This window comes from Hydractinia symbiolongicarpus, chromosome 1 (assembly GCF_029227915.1).
Source record: "Hydractinia symbiolongicarpus strain clone_291-10 chromosome 1, HSymV2.1, whole genome shotgun sequence".
NCBI classification, from domain to species: Eukaryota; Metazoa; Cnidaria; class Hydrozoa; order Anthoathecata; family Hydractiniidae; genus Hydractinia; species Hydractinia symbiolongicarpus.
In genome coordinates this window covers 27670077-27691346 of record NC_079875.1, presented here as the reverse complement: position 1 = coordinate 27691346, position 21270 = coordinate 27670077, and the positions used below count along the sequence as shown (strand labels likewise).

The window sequence follows — 21270 nt, the reverse complement described above, 5'->3', positions numbered from 1 at the left end:
GGACCCAGAGTAGTTTAAGTTATTACTACATGTGTGCCTGACCCGAATCCAAAATGCACGTAAGGGATGTTAGGCGCATGTGATAACATCTACAATAAGGAAGTACTCTTAACTTCAGGGGAAGACTTGCGATTCAGTCTACTTTGGTTTGTTCTCTGCAGTAAATAGCATTAAGGATGTGCTATTTCGAGTGTCTTTGTAAAAAATGAAACAAGCGGAAATTGCACTGACAACATTAGTTGCACTCCAACAATGGGCTCAACCGGGATTTGAACCTAAAGCAAGAATCATGCCACTAGACCATTGAGCCTCTATGTCCCGTGCATTTTATTATATCCATAGAGACGAGAAGACAGTCCCTATCTTTAACATTAGTTACACTTTAGTAATGGGCTCAACCGGGATTTGAACCCGGGACCTCTCACACCCAAAGCGAGAATCATGCCACTAGACCATTGAGCCTCCATGTCACATGCAACATGTCACAATATTCTATTAAGAATAGCTTTGGAAAAATAGGGACTGTCTTCGTTGTCTCTAAGGATATAAAAAAAGCCTCAGTACGCAATAATGAAGTCACAACCTGGAGCAAGATTTTCTTCTTACAATTACTTCACTCAAGAACCATTATTTTGTAACCATGTTTTAATACTGTTTTGTCTGACTCTGACGTGAATTGAACACGCAACCTTTTGATCTGGAGTCAGACGCGCTACCATTGCGCCACAGAGTCCGTAGCTATACAACTGCGTAAGACTGGGACCCAGAGTAGTTTAAGTTATTACTACATGTGTACCTGACCCGAATCCAAAAGGCACGTTAGGGATGTTAGGCGCATGTGATAACACCTACAATAAGGAAGTACTCTTAACTTCAGGGCAAGACTTGCGATTCAGTCTAGTTTGGTTTGTTCTCTGCAGTAAATAGCATTAAGGATGTGCTATTTCGAGTGTCTTTCTAAAAAATGAAACAAGCGGAAATTGCACTGACAACATTAGTTGCACTCCAACAATGGGCTCAACCGGGATTTGAACCTAAAGCAAGAATCATGCCACTAGACCATTGAGCCTCTATGTCCCGTGCATTTTATTATATCCATAGAGACGAGAAGACAGTCCCTATCTTTAACATTAGTTACACTTTAGTAATGGGCTCAACCGGGATTTGAACCCGGGACCTCTCACACCCAAAGCGAGAATCATGCCACTAGACCATTGAGCCTCCATGTCACATGCAACATGTCACAATATTCTATTAAGATTGGCTTTGGAAAAATAGGGACTGTCTTCGTTGTCTCTAAGGATATAAAAAAAGCCTCAGTACGCAATATTGAAGTCACAACCTGGAGCAAGATTTTCGTCTTACAATTACTTCACTCAAGAACCATTATTTTGTAACCATGTTTTAATACTGTTTTGTCTGACTCTGACGTGAATTGAACACGCAACCTTTTGATCTGGAGTCAGACGCGCTACCATTGCGCCACAGAGTCCGTAGCTATACAACTGCGTAAGACTGGGACCCAGAGTAGTTTAAGTTATTACTACATGTGTACCTGACCCGAATCCAAAAGGCACGTTAGGGATGTTAGGCGCATGTGATAACACCTACAATAAGGAAGTACTCTTAACTTCAGGGCAAGACTTGCGATTCAGTCTAGTTTGGTTTGTTCTCTGCAGTAAATAGCATTAAGGATGTGCTATTTCGAGTGTCTTTCTAAAAAATGAAACAAGCGGAAATTGCACTGACAACATTAGTTACACTCCAACAATGGGCTTCACTGGGATTTGAACCTAAAGCAAGAATCATGCCACTAGACCATTGAGCCTCTATGTCCCGTGCATTTTATTATATCCATAGAGACGAAGAAGACAGTCCCTATCTTTAACATTAGTTACACTTTAATAATGGGCTCAACCGGGATTTGAACCCGGGACCTCTCGCACCCAAAGCGAGAATGATGCCACTAGACCATTGAGCCTCCATGTCATATGCAACATATCACAATGTTCTATTAAGAATGGATTTGGAAAAATAGGGACTGTCTTCGTTGTCTCTAAGGATATAAAAAAAAGCCTCAGTACGCAATAATGAAGTCACAACCTGAAGCAAGATTTTCTTCTTACAATTACTTAACTCAAGAACTATTATTTTGTAACCTTGTTTTAATACTGTTTTTTCTGACTCTGACGTGAATTGAACACGCAACCTTCTGATCTGGAGTCAGACGCGCTACCATTGCGCCACAGAGTCCGTAGCTATACAACTGCGTAAGACTGGGACCCAGAGTAGTTTAAGTTATTACTACATGTGTACCTGACCCGAATCCAAAAGGCACGTTAGGGATGTTAGGCGCATGTGATAACACCTAAAATAAGGAAGTACTCTTAACTTCAGGGCAAGACTTGCGATTCAGACGACTTTGGTTTGTTCTCTGCAGTAAAGAGCATTAAGGATGAGCTATTTCGAGTGTCTTTGTAAAAAATGAAACAAGCGGAAATTGCACTGACAACATTAGTTACACTCCAACAATGGGCTCAACCGGGATTTGAACCTAAAGCAAGAATCATGCCACTAGACCATTGAGCCTCTATGTCCCGTGCATTTTATTATATCCATAGAGACGAAGAAGACAGTCCCTATCTTTAACATTAGTTACACTTTAATAATGGGCTCAACCGGGATTTGAACCCGGGACCTCTCGCACCCAAAGCGAGAATCATGCCACTAGACCATTGAGCCTCCATGTCACATGCAACATGTCACAATGTTCTATTAAGAATGGATTTGGAAAAATAGGGACTGTCTTCGTTGTCTCTAAGGATATAAAAAGAAGCCTCAGTACGCAATAATGAAGTCACAACCTGAAGCAAGATTTTCTTCTTACAATTACTTAACTCAAGAACTATTATTTTGTAACCTTGTTTTAATACTGTTTTTTCTGACTCTGACGTGAATTGAACACGCAACCTTCTGATCTGGAGTCAGACGCGCTACCATTGCGCCACAGAGTCCGTAGCCATTCACAACAGTCACAGCGTGGAGCAAGATTTTCTTCTTACAACTACTTCACTCAAGAACCATTATTTTGTAACCATGTTTTAATACTGTTTTTTCTGACTCTGACGTGAATTGAACACGCAACCTTTTGATCTGGAGTCAGACGCGCTACCATTGCGCCACAGAGTCCGTAGCTATACAACTGCATAAGACTGGGACCCAGAGTAGTTTAAGTTATTACTACATTTGTACCTGACCCGAATCCAAAAGGCACGTTAGGGATGTTAGGCGCATGTGATAACACCTACAATAAGGAAGTACTCTTAACTTCAGGGCAAGACTTGCGATTCAGTCTAGTTTGGTTTGTTCTCTGCAGTAAATAGCATTAAGGATGTGCTATTTCGAGTGTCTTTCTAAAAAATGAAACAAGCGGAAATTGCACTGACAACATTAGTTACACTCCAACAATGGGCTTCACTGGGATTTGAACCTAAAGCAAGAATCATGCCACTAGACCATTGAGCCTCTATGTCCCGTGCATTTTATTATATCCATAGAGACGAAGAAGACAGTCCCTATCTTTAACATTAGTTACACTTTAATAATGGGCTCAACCGGGATTTGAACCCGGGACCTCTCGCACCCAAAGCGAGAATCATGCCACTAGACCATTGAGCCTCCATGTCATTTGCAACATATCACAATGTTCTATTAAGAATGGATTTGGAAAAATAGGGACTGTCTTCGTTGTCTCTAAGGATATAAAAAAAAGCCTCAGTACGCAATAATGAAGTCACAACCTGAAGCAAGATTTTCTTCTTACAATTACTTAACTCAAGAACTATTATTTTGTAACCTTGTTTTAATACTGTTTTTTCTGACTCTGACGTGAATTGAACACGCAACCTTCTGATCTGGAGTCAGACGCGCTACCATTGCGCCACAGAGTCCGTAGCCATTCACAACAGTCACAGCGTGGAGCAAGATTTTCTTCTTACAACTACTTCACTCAAGAACCATTATTTTGTAACCATGTTTTAATACTGTTTTTTCTGACTCTGACGTGAATTGAACACGCAACCTTCTGATCTGGAGTCAGACGCGCTACCATTGCGCCACAGAGTCCGTTGCTATACAACTGCATAAGACTGGGACCCAGAGTAGTTAAGTTATTACTACATGTGTGCCTGACCCGAATCCAAAAGGCACGTTAGGGATGTTAGGCGCATGTGATAACACCTACAATAAGGAAGTACTCTTAACTTCAGGGCAACACTTGCGATTCAGTGGAGTTTGGTTTGTTCTCTTCAGTAAATAGCATTAAGGATGTGCTATTTCGAGTGTCTTTGTAAAAAATGAAACGAGCGGAAATTGCACTGACAACATTAGTTACACTCCAACAATGGGCTCAACCGGGATTTGAACCTAAAGCAAGAATCATGCCACTAGACCATTGAGCCTCCATGTCCCTTGCATTTTATTATATCCATAGAGACGAAGAAGACAGTCCCTATCTTTAACACTAGTTACTCTTTAATAAAGGGCTCAACCGGGATTTGAACCCGGGACCTCTCGCACCCAAAGCGAGAATCATGCCACTAGACCATTGAGCCTCCATGTCACATGCAACATGTCACAATGTTCTATTAAGAATGGATTTGGAAAAATAGGGACTGTCTTCGTTGTCTCTAAGGATATAAAAAGAAGCCTCAGTACGCAATAATGAAGTCACAACCTGAAGCAAGATTTTCTTCTTACAATTACTTAACTCAAGAACTATTATTTTGTAACCTTGTTTTAATACTGTTTTTTCTGACTCTGACGTGAATTGAACACGCAACCTTCTGATCTGGAGTCAGACGCGCTACCATTGCGCCACAGAGTCCGTAGCCATTCACAACAGTCACAGCGTGGAGCAAGATTTTCTTCTTACAACTACTTCACTCAAGAACCATTATTTTGTAACCATGTTTTAATACTGTTTTTTCTGACTCTGACGTGAATTGAACACGCAACCTTCTGATCTGGAGTCAGACGCGCTACCATTGCGCCACAGAGTCCGTTGCTATACAACTGCATAAGACTGGGACCCAGAGTAGTTAAGTTATTACTACATGTGTGCCTGACCCGAATCCAAAAGGCACGTTAGGGATGTTAGGCGCATGTGATAACACCTACAATAAGGAAGTACTCTTAACTTCAGGGCAACACTTGCGATTCAGTGGAGTTTGGTTTGTTCTCTTCAGTAAATAGCATTAAGGATGTGCTATTTCGAGTGTCTTTGTAAAAAATGAAACGAGCGGAAATTGCACTGACAACATTAGTTACACTCCAACAATGGGCTCAACCGGGATTTGAACCTAAAGCAAGAATCATGCCACTAGACCATTGAGCCTCCATGTCCCTTGCATTTTATTATATCCATAGAGACGAAGAAGACAGTCCCTATCTTTAACACTAGTTACTCTTTAATAAAGGGCTCAACCGGGATTTGAACCCGGGACCTCTCGCACCCAAAGCGAGAATCATGCCACTAGACCATTGAGCCTCCATGTCACATGCAACATGTCACAATGTTCTCTTAGGAATGGCTTTGGAAAAATGGGGACTGTCTTCGTTGTCTCTAAGGATATAAAAAAAGCCTCAGTACGCAATAATGAAGTCACAACTTCGAGCAAGATTTTCTTCTTACAATTACTTCACTCAAGAACCATTATTTTGTAACCATGTTTTAATACTGTTTTTTCTGACTCTGACGTGAATTGAACACGCAACCTTCTGATCTGGAGTCAGACGCGCTACCATTGCGCCACAGAGTCCGTGGCTATACAACTGCGTAAGACTGGGACACAGAGTAGTTAAGTTATTACTACATGTGTGCCTGACCCGAATCCAAAAGGCACGTTAGGGATGTTAGGCGCATGTGATAACACCTACAATAAGGAAGTACTCTTAACTTCAGGGCAAGACTTGCGATTCAGTCGAGTTTGGTTTGTTCTCTTCAGTAAATAGCATTAAGAATGTGCTATTTCGAGTGTCTTTGTAAAAAATGAAACAAGCGGAAATTGCACTGACAACATTAGTTACACTCCAACAATGGGCTCAACCGGGATTTGAACCTAAAGCAAGAATCATGCCACTAGACCATTGAGCCTCTATGTCCCTTGCATTTTATTATATCCATAGAGACGAAGAAGACAGTCCCTATCTTTAACATTAGTTACTCTTTAATTAGGGGCTCAACCGAGATTTGAACCCGGGACCTCTCGCACCCAAAGCGAGAATCATGCCACTAGACCATTGAGCCTCCATGTCACATGCAACATGTCACAATGTTCTATTAAGAATGGATTTGGAAAAATAGGGACTGTCTTCGTTGTCTCTAAGGACATAAAAAAAAGCATCAGTACGCAATAATGAAGTCACAACCTGAAGCAAGATTTTCTTCTTACAATTACTTAACTTAAGAACTATTATTTTGTAACCATGTTTTAATACTGTTTTTTCTGACTCTGACGTGAATTGAACACGCAACCTTCTGATCTGGAGTCAGACGCGCTACCATTGCGCCACAGAGTCCGTAGCCATTCACAACAGTCACAGCGTGGAGCAAGATTTTCTTCTTACAACTACTTCACTCAAGAACCATTATTTTGTAACCATGTTTTAATACTGTTTTTTCTAACTCTGACGTGAATTGAACACGCAACCTTCTGATCTGGAGTCAGACGCGCTACCATTGCGCCACAGAGTCCGTGGCTATACAACTGCGTAAGACTGGGACCCAGAGTAGTTAAGTTATTACTACATGTGTGCCTGACCCGAATCCAAAAGGCACGTTAGGGATGTTAGGCGCATGTTATAACACCTACAATAAGGAAGTACTCTTAACTTCAGGGCAAGACTTGCGATTCAGTCGAGTTTGGTTTGTTCTCTTCAGTAAATAGCATTAAGGATGTGCTATTTCGAGTGTCTTTGTAAAAAATGAAACAAGCGGAAATTGCACTGACAACATTAGTTACACTCCAACAATGGGCTCAACCGGGATTTGAACCTAAAGCAAGAATCATGCCACTAGACCATTGAGCCTCTATGTCCCTTGCATTTTATTATATCCATAGAGACGAAGAAGACAGTCCCTATCTTTAACATTAGTAACTCTTTAATAAAGGGCTCAACCGGGATTTGAACCCGGGACCTCTCGCACCCAAAGCGAGAATCATGCCACTAGACCATTGAGCCTCCATGTCACATGCAACATGTCACAATGTTCTCTTAGGAATGGCTTTGGAAAAATGGGGACTGTCTTCGTTGTCTCTAAGGATATAAAAAAAGCCTCAGTACGCAATAATGAAGTCACAACCTGAAGCAAGATTTTCTTCTTACAATTACTTAACTCAAGAACTATTATTTTGTAACCATGTTTTAATACTGTTTTTTCTGACTCTGACGTGAATTGAACACGCAACCTTCTGATCTGGAGTCAGACGAGCTACCATTGCGCCACAGAGTCCGTAGCTATACAACTGCGTAAGACTGGGACCCAGAGTAGTTAAGTTATTACTACATGTGTGCCTGACCCGAATCCAAAAGGCACGTTAGGGATGTTAGGCGCATGTGATAACACCTACAATAAGTAAGTACTCTTAACTTCAAGGCAAGACTTGCGATTCAGTCGAGTTTGGTTTGTTCTCTTCAATAAATAGCATTAAGGATGTGCTATTTCGAGTGTCTTTGTAAAAAATGAAACAAGCGGAAATTGCACTGACAACATTAGTTACACTCCAACAATGGGCTCAACCGGGATTTGAACCTAAAGCAAAAATCATGCCACTAGACCATTGAGCCTCTATGTCCCTTGCATTTTATTATATCCATAGAGACGAAGAAGACAGTCCCTATCTTTAACATTAGTTACTCTTTAATAAAGGGCTCAACCGAGATTTGAACCCGGGACCTCTCGCACCCAAAGCGAGAATCATGCCACTAGACCATTGAGCCTCCATGTCACATGCAACATGTCACAATGTTCTATTAAGAATGGATTTGGAAAAAATAGGGACTGTCTTCGTTGTCTCTAAGGACATAAAAAAAAGCCTCAGTACGCAATAATGAAGTCACAACCTGAAGCAAGATTTTCTTCTTACAATTACTTAACTTAAGAACTATTATTTTGTAACCATGTTTTAATACTGTTTTTTCTGACTCTGACGTGAATTGAACACGCAACCTTCTGATCTGGAGTCAGACGCGCTACCATTGCGCCACAGAGTCCGTGGCTATACAACTGCGTAAGACTGGGACCCAGAGTAGTTAAGTTATTACTACATGTGTGCCTGACCCGAATCCAAAAGGCACGTTAGGGATGTTAGGCGCATGTTATAACACCTACAATAAGGAAGTACTCTTAACTTCAGGGCAAGACTTGCGATTCAGTCGAGTTTGGTTTGTTCTCTTCAGTAAATAGCATTAAGGATGTGCTATTTCGAGTGTCTTTGTAAAAAATGAAACAAGCGGAAATTGCACTGACAACATTAGTTACACTCCAACAATGGGCTCAACCGGGATTTGAACCTAAAGCAAGAATCATGCCACTAGACCATTGAGCCTCTATGTCCCTTGCATTTTATTATATCCATAGAGACGAAGAAGACAGTCCCTATCTTTAACATTAGTAACTCTTTAATAAAGGGCTCAACCGGGATTTGAACCCGGGACCTCTCGCACCCAAAGCGAGAATCATGCCACTAGACCATTGAGCCTCCATGTCACATGCAACATGTCACAATGTTCTCTTAGGAATGGCTTTGGAAAAATGGGGACTGTCTTCGTTGTCTCTAAGGATATAAAAAAAGCCTCAGTACGCAATAATGAAGTCACAACCTGAAGCAAGATTTTCTTCTTACAATTACTTAACTCAAGAACTATTATTTTGTAACCATGTTTTAATACTGTTTTTTCTGACTCTGACGTGAATTGAACACGCAACCTTCTGATCTGGAGTCAGACGAGCTACCATTGCGCCACAGAGTCCGTAGCTATACAACTGCGTAAGACTGGGACCCAGAGTAGTTAAGTTATTACTACATGTGTGCCTGACCCGAATCCAAAAGGCACGTTAGGGATGTTAGGCGCATGTGATAACACCTACAATAAGTAAGTACTCTTAACTTCAAGGCAAGACTTGCGATTCAGTCGAGTTTGGTTTGTTCTCTTCAATAAATAGCATTAAGGATGTGCTATTTCGAGTGTCTTTGTAAAAAATGAAACAAGCGGAAATTGCACTGACAACATTAGTTACACTCCAACAATGGGCTCAACCGGGATTTGAACCTAAAGCAAAAATCATGCCACTAGACCATTGAGCCTCTATGTCCCTTGCATTTTATTATATCCATAGAGACGAAGAAGACAGTCCCTATCTTTAACATTAGTTACTCTTTAATAAAGGGCTCAACCGAGATTTGAACCCGGGACCTCTCGCACCCAAAGCGAGAATCATGCCACTAGACCATTGAGCCTCCATGTCACATGCAACATGTCACAATGTTCTATTAAGAATGGATTTGGAAAAAATAGGGACTGTCTTCGTTGTCTCTAAGGACATAAAAAAAAGCCTCAGTACGCAATAATGAAGTCACAACCTGAAGCAAGATTTTCTTCTTACAATTACTTAACTTAAGAACTATTATTTTGTAACCATGTTTTAATACTGTTTTTTCTGACTCTGACGTGAATTGAACACGCAACCTTCTGATCTGGAGTCAGACGCGCTACAGAGTTATTGCGCCACAGAGTCCGTAGCTATACAACTGCGTAAGACTGGGACCCAGAGTAGTTTAAGTTATTACTACATGTGTACCTGACCCGAATCCAAAAGGCACGTTAGGGATGTTAGGCGCATGTGATAACACCTAAAATAAGGAAGTACTCTTAACTTCAGGGCAAGACTTGCGATTCAGACGAGTTTGGTTTGTTCTCTGCAGTAAAGAGCATTAAGGATGAGCTATTTCGAGTGTCTTTGTAAAAAATGAAACAAGCGGAAATTGCACTGACAACATTAGTTACACTCCAACAATGGGCTCAACCGGGATTTGAACCTAAAGCAAGAATCATGCCACTAGACCATTGAGCCTCTATGTCCCGTGAATTTTATTATATCCATAGAGACGAAGAAGACAGTCCCTATCTTTAACATTAGTTACACTTTAATATTGGGCTCAACCGGGATTTGCCACTAGACCATTGAGCCTCCATGTCACATGCAACATGTCACAATGTTCTATTAAGAATGGCTTTGGAAAAATAGGGACTGTCTTCGTTGTCTCTAAGGATATAAAAAAAAGCCTCAGTACGCAATAATGAAGTCACAACCTGGAGCAAGATTTTCTTCTTACAATTACTTCACTCAAGAACCATTATTTTGTAACCATGTTTTAATACTGTTTTTTCTGACTCTGACGTGAATTGAACACGCAACCTTCTGATCTGGAGTCAGACGCGCTACCATTGCGCCACAGAGTCCGTAGCCATTCACAACAGTCACAGCGTGGAGCAAGATTTTCTTCTTACAACTACTTCACTCAAGAACCATTATTTTGTAACCATGTTTTAATACTGTTTTTTCTGACTCTGACGTGAATTGAACACGCAACCTTCTGATCTGGAGTCAGACGCGCTACCATTGCGCCACAGACTAGACCATTGAGCCTCTATGTCCCTTGCATTTTATTATATCCATAGAGACGAAGAAGACAGTCCCTATCTTTAACATTAGTAACTCTTTAATAAAGGGCTCAACCGAGATTTGAACCCGGGACCTCTCGCACCCAAAGCGAGAATCATGCCACTAGACCATTGAGCCTCCATGTCACATGCAACATGTCACAATGTTCTCTTAGGAATGGCTTTGGAAAAATGGGGACTGTCTTCGTTGTCTCTAAGGATATAAAAAAAGCCTCAGTACGCAATAATGAAGTCACAACCTGAAGCAAGATTTTCTTCTTACAATTACTTAACTCAAGAACTATTATTTTGTAACCATGTTTTAATACTGTTTTTTCTGACTCTGACGTGAATTGAACACGCAACCTTCTGATCTGGAGTCAGACGCGCTACCATTGCGCCACAGAGTCCGTAGCTATACAACTGCGTAAGACTGGGACCCAGAGTAGTTAAGTTATTACTACATGTGTGCCTGACCCGAATCCAAAAGGCAAGTTAGGGATGTTAGGCGCATGTGATAACACCTACAATAAGTAAGTACTCTTAACTTCAAGGCAAGACTTGCGATTCAGTCGAGTTTGGTTTGTTCTCTGCAGTAAAGAGCATTAAGGATGAGCTATTTCGAGTGTCTTTGTAAAAAATGAAACAAGCGGAAATTGCACTGACAACATTAGTTACACTCCAACAATGGGCTCAACCGGGATTTGAACCTAAAGCAAGAATCATGCCACTAGACCATTGAGCCTCTATGTCCCTTGCATTTTATTATATCCATAGAGACGAAGAAGACAGTCCCTATCTTTAACATTAGTTACTCTTTAATAAAGGGCTCAACCGAGATTTGAACCCGGGACCTCTCGCACCCAAAGCGAGAATCATGCCACTAGACCATTGAGCCTCCATGTCACATGCAACATGTCACAATGTTCTATTAAGAATGGATTTGGAAAAATAGGGACTGTCTTCGTTGTCTCTAAGGACATAAAAAAAAGCCTCAGTACGCAATAATGAAGTCACAACCTGTAGCAAGATTTTCTTCTTACAATTACTTAACTCAAGAACTATTATTTTGTAACCATGTTTTGATACTGTTTTTTCTGACCCAGAGTAGTTAAGTTATTACTACATGTGTGCCTGACCCGAATCCAAAAGGCACGTTAGGGATGTTAGGCGCATGTGATAACACCTACAATAAGGAAGTACTCTTAACTTCAGGGCAAGACTGGCGATTCAGTCGAGTTTGGTTTGTTCTCTTCAGTAAATAGCATTAAGGATGTGCTATTTCGAGTGTCTTTGTAAAAAATGAAACAAGCGGAAATTGCACTGACAACATTAGTTACACTCCAACAATGGGCTCAACCGGGATTTGAACCTAAAGCAAGAATCATGCCACTAGACCATTGAGCCTCTATGTCCCTTGCATTTTATTATATCCATAGAGACGAAGAAGACAGTCCCTATCTTTAACATTAGTTACACTTTAATAATGGGCTCAACCGGGATTTGAACCCGGGACCTCTCGCACCCAAAGCGTGAATCATGCCACTAGACCATTGAGCCTCCATGACACATGCAACATGTCACAATGTTTTATTAGGAATGGCTTTGGAAAAATGGGGACTGTCTTCGTTGTCTCTAAGGATATAAAAAAAGCCTTAGTACGCAATAATGAAGTCACAACCTCGAGCAAGATTTTCAGGTGTAAATACGTACAAGAACAGTACTTACCAATCAAAAAAAAAGATTCAGGAAAATATTGGCAGTGGTGTAAATAAAAAGAATGTCATTGGTGGAGATAAATTTGCAGACTACTACAAGGACATAGATTTTGCCAAGCTGGATTGTAGTGACGATGATGTAAAAATTACTTATCCAGTATGTATGCAATTCATGATTCCGTTTAAAGTATAATTTTTAATTGTATTGATGATAAATATTTATGTTTCAGGAAATTGAAATTGTCCCTGATTTCAGCAGTTCTGACAGTGAAACAGTACGTATTGAAGGTCCAGTAATTCCACTAATAATACTTAAAAATTTTAAACTTACTATTCATTTTTTAGTGTTCCATTTTGAATGGTAGTAATGAAGAAACAACTTTTCCATTAAAAATTAATTTTAGGTAATTATTGTTTTCAAATATTACAAAAAGTGATAAAATATTACAAACGAAACTATGAAAAATTGGTGTTTTTATGGTGTCATTCACATGAGATTTGCTGTAAACGACGTAAACAATGCTTTTTTAGTCGAAATTAAAGTAACTTATTTAGTTCTTTAAAGATAATTTTGTTGTAATATTTCTATGTTTATTTTTTAGAAATGACAAAACTGAAACACTGGTATGTTAGAATTCTCCCATATACATTTTTGTTATAATGAAGAAGAACTATTTTGTTCATCACTAACATACTGCCAGGCAGCGAGTGGGATTCGAACTCCGGAATCTAGAGTTGGGAGCCAAAGACAAAACCACTACACCACACTACGGCAATATGTTAGATAGTTTATCTGGATGGTGCATATACATAGGTGAATCTTTATTGCGATATAATAAAGATTCACCTATGTACATTTTTGTTTTTGAAGATTTTAAATTGTGAGGAGGAGATATAGATAGCACCTGATTTAATATAAGAAATGCTTAGACTATTACCGTTATAATTATGCTATAAAGACATTGCACATTTTTTTTATTGGAATACAGTGTAGTTGAAGTCCACTAGAAAGTTGTACGGTATGATATTTTTAGTAATAAATTGATGCTATTTTATTTTTAGACAAAAGTATTGGAGAAGTTCGTATGTATTCCATCATTACTCATATATTTTTTACATTGCAGCATTTCTAATTTAAATTTAATACAAATGCCGGTATATTTTCAGCAAATGTTAGTTCAGGTTAATAAAATTTTCATGTTTTTTTTTGCTGCTAAAATATACTGTCATCGATTTACCTAAATGTTGAAAATTATGAATTGTTGAAGTGAAAAAATGAAAAATTAACTTCATGGTAAAATTACCTGACAGTTAATTTTGGTTTACAAAGGTTACATTGTGATGCACTGGTTATAATTAGAGAAAATTATAGGAAATTCTTCATTTATTCAGAAAATCATTAAATTTAAAAGATTAGATTTTATAAAACCAAATCTTTTTTTGTGCTCAGTAACTTTTCCATTTAACGCCAATTTAATGGTTTATTGGTTGAAAACTTATTTTTGTAGAACTTTTGTTGAAAATCATGAAATATTGACATTTTGTGAGAATTTAATTTCTCGGATTTGACCCAAACTTGCTTAATTTGCCTTGTGCATTGAAGGCATGTAATTTCAATTTTTTTGTTTTTATTTTTTTTAAAAATTTATTTTAAAAGTACTTGTTTTGTCAGTTGTCTGATGTTATGACTTGGTAATAAAGCATGCACCACCAAATGATTACTTAATTAAAGCAATATGTAGTGTAGTTCCAGCATTCATGCCAAAGTAAGAAGAATGTTAATTCTAGGAGTCCAATTTTCTCATCTCCTGCATTTATAAGGTCAAAGTCCAAAATCAATTCCATTAGGTCCCACGGTCAATAGTAATAATTAAATACACCTAATAGTTACTCTTTATTAATGTTAGATGAAAGTTGATCTTGAAGAAATAGAAACTCTAGCATCGACAAAGGTATTGTATGTTTGTAATAACTTTTCATACATCCTTGCATAGCTTTTTTTATATCTGGAAATTTTGCAGGTGTGTCAAGTTGCTGAACATACGCAGACCATTAGGGAAGTCAGCTGTTGTGAACAAGTGAGTTTTGTGATGATGCTTATTTAATTTACAATGATTTGTTCAGCCCTTTTGAACTACCAACAAGTTGCTTCCTAATTTATTATTTTTAATTATCAATAGTATTATTTAACACAAACAGGTTTCAGTGAAAAATGATTCTGGTTTGGAGATTGATGAGGATTTAGACATTGTGAATACTGATAGTGAACAGGAAACAATTGAAGCCGAGTCTAAAAAACTGCAGGTACTATTATCGATGCATTTTAAGATTGTGTAAACTTATATACTACTGACTGATTAATACTTTCCAATGCTATTTTATTTAAATTTAGGATTATTGATGCAAGGCTTTATGTTTTGTGTTATGTAGCAATTCTAGAATCATCTTATCTTTTTATTTCAGAAAAAAAGTCCTTACAAAAAACCGTATAGAATGTGCATTTATTGTTCTATAATGTCTTCAAAATTGAGCAGACACATTAAAAAATGTCATAAGGAAAATGAAAGAGTGAAAAATGCACTAAAGATGACTAAGGTGAAGCAAATTGAGGAATGGAAAAAAATTAAAAGGGAAGGAATTTTAATGTACAACAAGTTACAAGCTACCACAGAAAATCCTATTTTCCAAGGAGAACGTCAAAGAAAGAAATACTTGGAATTGCAACGTTGTAATTTATGCTTTGCTTTTATCTCTAAGCGTTTCTTTGCCAGCCACAAAAGAACGTGCATGAGAAGACAAGATGCTGTCCCAACAGGCTTGCCATTGTCACTGGAATTCCTTCCAATGTCACTCCAAATGTCGGATCAATTCAAGGAAGTCATTTTGGCCAAGCTTAGAGATGATCCCGTAGGTAAGTTATCATTTTTATATTTACGTTACGAGCTTTTTTCCATACTTTGTTCATAGTTTAGCAATTGATTTGTAGGACAGCTTTATGGTGATAACATCCCTGTTCTTTACATTTGTTACCAATTCATGAAATTTTCATTGTTCTTTATTAAATTATTACGAATAACTACAGTAATCAAAAATAATAAAAAATTGCAAAGGAAACTTCTGGGATTTAAGGAGTTAAAAAATACTTGTACTATTCATTAAAAGTCCTTATATGTATTTCATAGAAATCCTTAATTCATTCAAATAATTATTTAATGAACATAATCATGTTACATCCTGGATATGATCAAGTGTAACATTTTTTTGTTGTTTTTTATGAGCGAAATAGTAAAAAAGTGTTCAATTAAAGTTGTAGTTTAATTTTAAAAAAAATATATGAATTGATCTTTTAGATTATTGACCTAATTCATAAAATTATGTTTTCAAAAGGTTTTAAGTTTATTTCGTTAAAATAAATACTCACAAATGTTTGACAGAAAAAAAATGTAGGTTTATTTAATTTGTATTCACGCCCCCAAAGGTTTAAGAACATCTATTTCAATGTACAACCTTCCACTGTACATTAAAATTGATGCAAATAATGTTTTTTTCAATTTTCTAAACCTTTAAACACAAAATGAATATTTGAAAATTTAATTTGCCTTGTTTAATAATAGGAAATATATGTCGCAAAGATGAAATGATATTACGAATTGGAATGAAGTTGTTTGCAAAGCTTGTAGTCAAAAAAGAAAAAGCAGCCACCGTGAATAAATCTGTTAGGGGTCATATGCGAGTGTTAGGTAGCCTGTACCAATCTTTTAAGAGGATGAATGGCGTTTGTCATGATCATGGTAATTTGTTAGATATGTTTGTGCGAAAGAATTTTACGTGTTTTACTGATGCCATTGACGCTGTTACTTTGAATGTTGATCGTAGTCTTAAGCCAGGACTACGCCAGAATGTTTTTTACATCATCAACAAAAGTGTAAAAATATTGTATGCTCATCAATATATGTTAGCTAACGAAGAGGAGGCCAGTGAAATCGAAAAATTTATGGTATGCTATAAAGCCAACGAGGATTGCATGGTTTCCTCTGCACGATACAAGCTTGAAAAAAAAAGGCTAGTTAAAATAAGAAAACCATGTCAGTTGCCTTTGGAAAGCGACATTGAGAAAATACATCAACATATTCTCAAGAGAATGGGTGAACTACTGTGTGTTTTTGAGTTATGGACTGCTCACTCTTTTGTTGAACTGAGGAACTTAGTACTCACACGACTAACATTATTGAATGGGCGCCGTGGTGGGGAAACAAGTCGCCTCCTAGTAAAAGATTGGTTAGAAGCAGAAAGCGATAACTGGATTGATCAACAACGTCTTCAGAGTTTGAATGAAGCTGACAAACTATTAGTGAGTTCACTAAAAATAACCTACATGACGGGTAAAGGAAATCATCATTTGGTGTCTGTTTTATTTCCAAACGACACTACTTCTGCTATGAAAAGGTTAGTTGATCCAAAATTTAGATTCAAGGCTGGTATCGATAAAAATAATGATTTTGTGTTTGCCAGCACACAGCTGTCATCTTTAAATGTGTCTGGCTGGCATGCATTGAAAGAAGTCTGTAAGAAACTAGAACTTACCAATGTGGAAATTATAAATGCAACCACTAATAGACACCGCGTCAGCACTTTATATGCTGCGTTGGACCTGCCACAACAGGAAAGACAACTGTTCTACGCCCATATGGGTCATTCTGAAAGCATGAATAAAGATATTTATCAAGCCCCATTAGCTTTAATGGGAGTCACAAAGATTGGAAAACAATTAATAAATCTCCATGCAAGCGGTATGTATTTATTTGTTAGGGAGGAGCCTTTCTGTATGGAATAAAATTGTGGAAGTGGCACGCATTCTAGGTAACAACTTTATCATAGATCATGAGTGGTAAATTTAATTTTTTTCTTGTTTATTGAGATTTAGGAAACCAGGATATAATGGAAGACTTGCCGGGTTATGTTTTATTAAACCTTTTTTATAAATTTTTGTCGTTTTAACCACTGTATTTCATTTATTTGTTTAATTTTTTCTTATAATGTATTTAACAAATGTTCAAATCAGCTAATATTATTTCACGATTATTATGATCGAAATAATACGTGTTCCAAATTTGATTTCATTAAAAAATTATTAAAAGATTGCAGATGAGCAAAATGTAGAATGACTTTTCATGATTAGCAAGTCTTTCAGTGTTTATAACTTGATTGTTTATAGATAACGGTCATATTGAAGAAACTGATAAAAGTTTAAAAACATTTAAAGACAAAACTCATACAGGTATGTGTTGCTTTTTCTAATGTTGTCTGGTGCAAATAGAGAAAATTTCTGTTAGTTACAAAACTCGTTATTTTGTTCTTTTTATTAGTCATTGTTTTTGATGAAATTTTTTCAAATCAATGTGTGATCCAAAACCTAAAGATCGTCCCCATCATTGTTTTATATTGTTTGGAAAATTACCTTGAAGCTGCTCAATGGACTACATAGCAGACTAATACTTTCTTTCTTTAGAAGACAAGAAATTGGCAACTAACTATGCAGTGACAAGTACTCCCGTAAGAACATCAGCTGAAGGTTAATACTTCACTGTAGTTTATTGATTCAATCCTTTGGGCCTCAGTGACTTGCAAAGTGTTTGTTTTTTTTGGTTTTTTATTCAGCGACAAAGACAAAAAGATCAGTGGGGAAAAGAGTGATGATGCTGTCGAGCAGTTTATCGGATGAAGAAGCTATTGAATCAAAAAATGGTTAGTTTTAAATTTAATTTAAAACAACGTCTGATTTATAATACCAACCATGACCTTGTTTTAGATATACGATGGTTTTTTTGTTTTTGTTTTTAGGACCAGTTGAAGCTAGGAAGTATCCTTTGCGTGGTGAGTGGTTTGAGTTTTGATTTTTTTGCCAAACAATATTTATTCAACCTGTCCTACTCTGCGTTGTGGGAAATGTTCATTTATAGAACATTGAATTTGAAAACTAGACCTTATTTGTTTTAAATCTCACATAGGTCAATTAAAAATCATATCTGGTCTTGATGAAATATAAGTTGTTTTTATAGTCCTCTATGCAAAATATATTACTTAACGTTTTTGCGGAAAATTGTCTAGTATCACTAATATTAAACGTAATATTTTTACAAATTACATGTACTTAACTTTTTTTCACTTACTTAAAAGTAATTGCGAGTTCACCGAAATAAATATGTATTTTTTGTTGACCATTTGATTGTACATTTGACTTTGAATTATAGGCAGATCAAAAAAAAGAAAAAAGTACGTTAAAATTACTGGTGAGTATCCTTTCAAGAGTCTTTCTGTTTTAATTATTTATTTTAGTTTTCTCAATAACACTTAGACAGTTATGAAAATTATTTATATACCGAGAAATATCAACCTGGATTGTTTAAAATTTATGGGATGTACAAGTATTTTTTGCAAAAGATGTATTTCATGTTTATGAATATCCATTTCTATCTAGATGCCCAAATTAGAGATGATTCATGTGATCCTACTTCCTATGAAGGTAAGTGATGTAAAAAATTAAGTTTAAAGAAACCTTTGTAGGTTGCTTCGTGTGCAAATTAGATTTTAAAGAATTTGGCGTCTTCCCCAATCTTAAATTCTCTCAGAAATTCAACTTTCCAATGATCCTGGAGATTAAATATGTTGAAAAATGCTTAGATCTTTCAAGTGTCATTAACTTTACTGATTTTTGAGTTGCCATAGTATAAAAACGCTGCTATATATAAGTTATAAAGGACAATATTTTTTCTGTTAAAGCAATAATAGTTTGAATGGTCGTCTTGCTAACCAAGAGTTATAATTTCCAGGAATTTTCTAGTTTAAAAAAACAACCAGATTTTATTCCAATAGATAAAGAAGAGAATGAGAGATTGAAATGCAAACGTAAGTCGAACACTTTTATCGCTTCTTCATATATATAGGTTTAGTTAAACCACTTTTTTAGGTTTGATATTAACAAAACTTATCTTATTGTTGCTTTTATACTTAGCTGTCAAATCCAGTGTCAAGTGGACTTCGGAATTAAATAAAGTGTTCTTCGAAAAATTTGGTTGTTACGTGCGTCGCACCAATGATCGACCATTTCCAGGTATCAAATAATTTAGCTTTTGTTCGATGGTTTTTAAGTATAGGTAAATAGATTGTTTGAACAATCACTTGCAAATGAGGCATAGTTGCTTAAAGCAACTATTTTGTGTCTTTTGTGCGAGTATACTCAATCATTCTTGCATTATTTTAGGTCGACTGGAAATGGAAAATTTTGCAAAAAGTTACTTTGAATCAGCCAATTTTGCCTTCGCTGTGCGAACAAAAATAAACAACGAGCGGAAAAAGTTCGATGACATAAAGAATAAAAGGTTGAAAGAAATTGGACTAACTAGTTAATCATGCAGTTATTTTTGCTTTACTAATTTTTTGTTTGGATATACTGACTTTAGCTAACTTGTGAAGTTGTCGCTTTGAATTACCTACTTTCTAGTCATTTTGGTGTCTATTTACATTCCTGCGTTCTGTACAAGTATTACGCACAAATGAGTTAGTGTGGATTTTTTTCCTTTTTTTTTAAGTTATGAATCGATCCATTTATTCTTTGCAATTTATTTGTGATTTTATGTTCAGAAAGAAAAATTAGTCCACATTTTGCTTTCTTTATTTCTCCTTGGTTCAAACCTGTAAAATGACTATGTGTCATCCTATAGGAAATGTTTTGCGCCAATACACTAATAATTACCGTCGGGTAGACCTTTTGTACCTTCTCACGGTCACGTTATACGCAAGTGATTTTGCTGTTTCACCAATCTTCGGAGTAACAGGTGTCTCAAGTGTAAATCCACTTCCGAACAAACTGGACAGAAATTTATAAATTGATTAAACGTAGATTGGTAAACTTTTACATTATTTGCTCAAAAATATGAAGTGAAAATACATAATAGTTTAAGAAACAGCGAAAAGCTCACATTTAAAACGACTGCTTCAAGAATATTTTTTTCCGACATGAACGGAACAGGTAATTAAGGCATGATTGGGTATAAATCATAAGCCATTCTTTTCGTTTACCGAAATTTTATGATCCTGCAAGTGGAAAATTGTCTTAGAGTAAAGAGTTGTTTTAATGTCTTTTCCGTTTCTTGAGATCGATCAAAGAAGGGTAAACTTCGTTAGTTCGCACAAATATTGACATCTGGTTAGAGTAAACAAACAAAAAACCAATCAAAAATATGCCTCGCCGGTCGTTATACCACAAATAAGGCACTTCTTATTTCCATCATTTGATTAGAGAAGTACTATTTCAGAATTTTTTCTTAACATCTAAAATGACCTAATTAGCATTTCTAATCAGTTTATTTTCAGTTCTTCTCAGTTATAAGAAGATAAAATATAATTTGTATTGTAGCTGTATTGTAGAAAAATAATTTACCAAAGTCAAGGTGAAAACCCTGCATTTTCCTTATCTTAACTAGAAATTTTATGATTTCATTCTTTTAATTTCTTCAGATTCTAAGATTACGGAGTTTAATATCGCGCAGGTCTGCCCACTAGAAAAGCGCTTGTAGGAAAAAAAATTTAAAACCCCGGCAGAGCGTAAGGCATAAGGAAAACATGAATTAGTGACCTTTTGCTTTGTATTTTTACTCTTTAAAATACTGCGATAAATTGATTTATTAATTATTTAAAATACTCAGTACTCACATAAGAGCTTGTCCAGAAGAAACAAGGTTCAAGATCGAAACATGCTAAAATTGCTTCAAGCTGTAGCTGCACCAATGTTACAAATGAAAAAACTTTATTTATGGCAGCTAGTTAC

General features: G+C 36.7%; 1 protein-coding gene and 34 non-coding genes across 35 annotated transcripts; 1 reads left to right on the top strand and 34 right to left on the bottom strand.

Annotated features, from left to right (window-relative positions):
- Positions 1-390: 390 nt before the first annotated feature.
- Trnap-ugg (transfer RNA proline (anticodon UGG)) lies at positions 391-462 on the bottom strand. Its single transcript has one exon. It is a non-coding gene; the product is annotated as a tRNA-Pro (tRNA).
- A 199-nt stretch (positions 463-661) lies between these two features.
- On the bottom strand, positions 662-733 carry Trnaw-cca (transfer RNA tryptophan (anticodon CCA)). The gene has a single exon. It is a non-coding gene; the product is annotated as a tRNA-Trp (tRNA).
- A 416-nt stretch (positions 734-1149) lies between these two features.
- On the bottom strand, positions 1150-1221 carry Trnap-ugg (transfer RNA proline (anticodon UGG)). The gene has a single exon. It is a non-coding gene; the product is annotated as a tRNA-Pro (tRNA).
- A 199-nt stretch (positions 1222-1420) lies between these two features.
- On the bottom strand, positions 1421-1492 carry Trnaw-cca (transfer RNA tryptophan (anticodon CCA)). The gene has a single exon. It is a non-coding gene; the product is annotated as a tRNA-Trp (tRNA).
- A 417-nt stretch (positions 1493-1909) lies between these two features.
- On the bottom strand, positions 1910-1981 carry Trnap-ugg (transfer RNA proline (anticodon UGG)). Its single transcript has one exon. It is a non-coding gene; the product is annotated as a tRNA-Pro (tRNA).
- A 200-nt stretch (positions 1982-2181) lies between these two features.
- Trnaw-cca (transfer RNA tryptophan (anticodon CCA)) lies at positions 2182-2253 on the bottom strand. The gene has a single exon. It is a non-coding gene; the product is annotated as a tRNA-Trp (tRNA).
- Positions 2254-2670: 417 nt separating this feature from the next.
- Trnap-ugg (transfer RNA proline (anticodon UGG)) lies at positions 2671-2742 on the bottom strand. The gene has a single exon. It is a non-coding gene; the product is annotated as a tRNA-Pro (tRNA).
- A 200-nt stretch (positions 2743-2942) lies between these two features.
- On the bottom strand, positions 2943-3014 carry Trnaw-cca (transfer RNA tryptophan (anticodon CCA)). The gene has a single exon. It is a non-coding gene; the product is annotated as a tRNA-Trp (tRNA).
- A 103-nt stretch (positions 3015-3117) lies between these two features.
- On the bottom strand, positions 3118-3189 carry Trnaw-cca (transfer RNA tryptophan (anticodon CCA)). The gene has a single exon. It is a non-coding gene; the product is annotated as a tRNA-Trp (tRNA).
- A 417-nt stretch (positions 3190-3606) lies between these two features.
- Trnap-ugg (transfer RNA proline (anticodon UGG)) lies at positions 3607-3678 on the bottom strand. Its single transcript has one exon. It is a non-coding gene; the product is annotated as a tRNA-Pro (tRNA).
- A 200-nt stretch (positions 3679-3878) lies between these two features.
- Positions 3879-3950, bottom strand: Trnaw-cca (transfer RNA tryptophan (anticodon CCA)). The gene has a single exon. It is a non-coding gene; the product is annotated as a tRNA-Trp (tRNA).
- Positions 3951-4053: 103 nt separating this feature from the next.
- Positions 4054-4125, bottom strand: Trnaw-cca (transfer RNA tryptophan (anticodon CCA)). Its single transcript has one exon. It is a non-coding gene; the product is annotated as a tRNA-Trp (tRNA).
- Positions 4126-4541: 416 nt separating this feature from the next.
- On the bottom strand, positions 4542-4613 carry Trnap-ugg (transfer RNA proline (anticodon UGG)). Its single transcript has one exon. It is a non-coding gene; the product is annotated as a tRNA-Pro (tRNA).
- Positions 4614-4813: 200 nt separating this feature from the next.
- Trnaw-cca (transfer RNA tryptophan (anticodon CCA)) lies at positions 4814-4885 on the bottom strand. Its single transcript has one exon. It is a non-coding gene; the product is annotated as a tRNA-Trp (tRNA).
- A 103-nt stretch (positions 4886-4988) lies between these two features.
- Trnaw-cca (transfer RNA tryptophan (anticodon CCA)) lies at positions 4989-5060 on the bottom strand. Its single transcript has one exon. It is a non-coding gene; the product is annotated as a tRNA-Trp (tRNA).
- Positions 5061-5476: 416 nt separating this feature from the next.
- On the bottom strand, positions 5477-5548 carry Trnap-ugg (transfer RNA proline (anticodon UGG)). Its single transcript has one exon. It is a non-coding gene; the product is annotated as a tRNA-Pro (tRNA).
- Positions 5549-5747: 199 nt separating this feature from the next.
- Trnaw-cca (transfer RNA tryptophan (anticodon CCA)) lies at positions 5748-5819 on the bottom strand. The gene has a single exon. It is a non-coding gene; the product is annotated as a tRNA-Trp (tRNA).
- Positions 5820-6235: 416 nt separating this feature from the next.
- Positions 6236-6307, bottom strand: Trnap-ugg (transfer RNA proline (anticodon UGG)). Its single transcript has one exon. It is a non-coding gene; the product is annotated as a tRNA-Pro (tRNA).
- Positions 6308-6507: 200 nt separating this feature from the next.
- On the bottom strand, positions 6508-6579 carry Trnaw-cca (transfer RNA tryptophan (anticodon CCA)). Its single transcript has one exon. It is a non-coding gene; the product is annotated as a tRNA-Trp (tRNA).
- Positions 6580-6682: 103 nt separating this feature from the next.
- On the bottom strand, positions 6683-6754 carry Trnaw-cca (transfer RNA tryptophan (anticodon CCA)). The gene has a single exon. It is a non-coding gene; the product is annotated as a tRNA-Trp (tRNA).
- Positions 6755-7170: 416 nt separating this feature from the next.
- Positions 7171-7242, bottom strand: Trnap-ugg (transfer RNA proline (anticodon UGG)). Its single transcript has one exon. It is a non-coding gene; the product is annotated as a tRNA-Pro (tRNA).
- Positions 7243-7441: 199 nt separating this feature from the next.
- On the bottom strand, positions 7442-7513 carry Trnaw-cca (transfer RNA tryptophan (anticodon CCA)). Its single transcript has one exon. It is a non-coding gene; the product is annotated as a tRNA-Trp (tRNA).
- Positions 7514-7929: 416 nt separating this feature from the next.
- Trnap-ugg (transfer RNA proline (anticodon UGG)) lies at positions 7930-8001 on the bottom strand. The gene has a single exon. It is a non-coding gene; the product is annotated as a tRNA-Pro (tRNA).
- Positions 8002-8202: 201 nt separating this feature from the next.
- On the bottom strand, positions 8203-8274 carry Trnaw-cca (transfer RNA tryptophan (anticodon CCA)). The gene has a single exon. It is a non-coding gene; the product is annotated as a tRNA-Trp (tRNA).
- Positions 8275-8690: 416 nt separating this feature from the next.
- Positions 8691-8762, bottom strand: Trnap-ugg (transfer RNA proline (anticodon UGG)). Its single transcript has one exon. It is a non-coding gene; the product is annotated as a tRNA-Pro (tRNA).
- Positions 8763-8961: 199 nt separating this feature from the next.
- On the bottom strand, positions 8962-9033 carry Trnaw-cca (transfer RNA tryptophan (anticodon CCA)). The gene has a single exon. It is a non-coding gene; the product is annotated as a tRNA-Trp (tRNA).
- Positions 9034-9449: 416 nt separating this feature from the next.
- On the bottom strand, positions 9450-9521 carry Trnap-ugg (transfer RNA proline (anticodon UGG)). The gene has a single exon. It is a non-coding gene; the product is annotated as a tRNA-Pro (tRNA).
- A 201-nt stretch (positions 9522-9722) lies between these two features.
- Trnaw-cca (transfer RNA tryptophan (anticodon CCA)) lies at positions 9723-9799 on the bottom strand. The gene has a single exon. It is a non-coding gene; the product is annotated as a tRNA-Trp (tRNA).
- Positions 9800-10452: 653 nt separating this feature from the next.
- Trnaw-cca (transfer RNA tryptophan (anticodon CCA)) lies at positions 10453-10524 on the bottom strand. The gene has a single exon. It is a non-coding gene; the product is annotated as a tRNA-Trp (tRNA).
- A 103-nt stretch (positions 10525-10627) lies between these two features.
- Positions 10628-10711, bottom strand: Trnaw-cca (transfer RNA tryptophan (anticodon CCA)). The gene has a single exon. It is a non-coding gene; the product is annotated as a tRNA-Trp (tRNA).
- Positions 10712-10792: 81 nt separating this feature from the next.
- Positions 10793-10864, bottom strand: Trnap-ugg (transfer RNA proline (anticodon UGG)). The gene has a single exon. It is a non-coding gene; the product is annotated as a tRNA-Pro (tRNA).
- Positions 10865-11063: 199 nt separating this feature from the next.
- On the bottom strand, positions 11064-11135 carry Trnaw-cca (transfer RNA tryptophan (anticodon CCA)). The gene has a single exon. It is a non-coding gene; the product is annotated as a tRNA-Trp (tRNA).
- Positions 11136-11551: 416 nt separating this feature from the next.
- Positions 11552-11623, bottom strand: Trnap-ugg (transfer RNA proline (anticodon UGG)). The gene has a single exon. It is a non-coding gene; the product is annotated as a tRNA-Pro (tRNA).
- A 590-nt stretch (positions 11624-12213) lies between these two features.
- Trnap-ugg (transfer RNA proline (anticodon UGG)) lies at positions 12214-12285 on the bottom strand. Its single transcript has one exon. It is a non-coding gene; the product is annotated as a tRNA-Pro (tRNA).
- A 108-nt stretch (positions 12286-12393) lies between these two features.
- On the top strand, positions 12394-20103 carry LOC130628079 (uncharacterized). Its single transcript, XM_057441428.1, has 19 exons — positions 12394-12600; positions 12674-12718; positions 12789-12847; positions 13046-13067; positions 13506-13526; positions 14351-14395; positions 14465-14521; positions 14643-14747; positions 14907-15354; positions 16058-17233; positions 17659-17721; positions 17953-18015; positions 18102-18188; positions 18285-18317; positions 18695-18733; positions 18922-18966; positions 19317-19349; positions 19456-19554; positions 19705-20103. Exons 1-19 carry the CDS (start codon positions 12394-12396, stop codon positions 19848-19850), a joined length of 2793 nt encoding a protein of 930 aa, XP_057297411.1. The 3' UTR covers positions 19851-20103.
- The last annotated feature ends 1167 nt before the right edge of the window (positions 20104-21270 follow it).

Coding starts and splice junctions, on each gene's coding strand:
- LOC130628079 (XM_057441428.1), top strand. CDS start 12,394: ATGAAGTCACAACCTCGAGCAAGATTTTCAGGTGTAAATACGTACAAG. Junction 14,522..14,642: donor AAGTCAGCTGTTGTGAACAA/GTGAGTTTTGTG, acceptor TAACACAAACAG/GTTTCAGTGAAAAATGATTC. Junction 18,967..19,316: donor TGATCCTACTTCCTATGAAG/GTAAGTGATGTA, acceptor TTATTCCAATAG/ATAAAGAAGAGAATGAGAGA.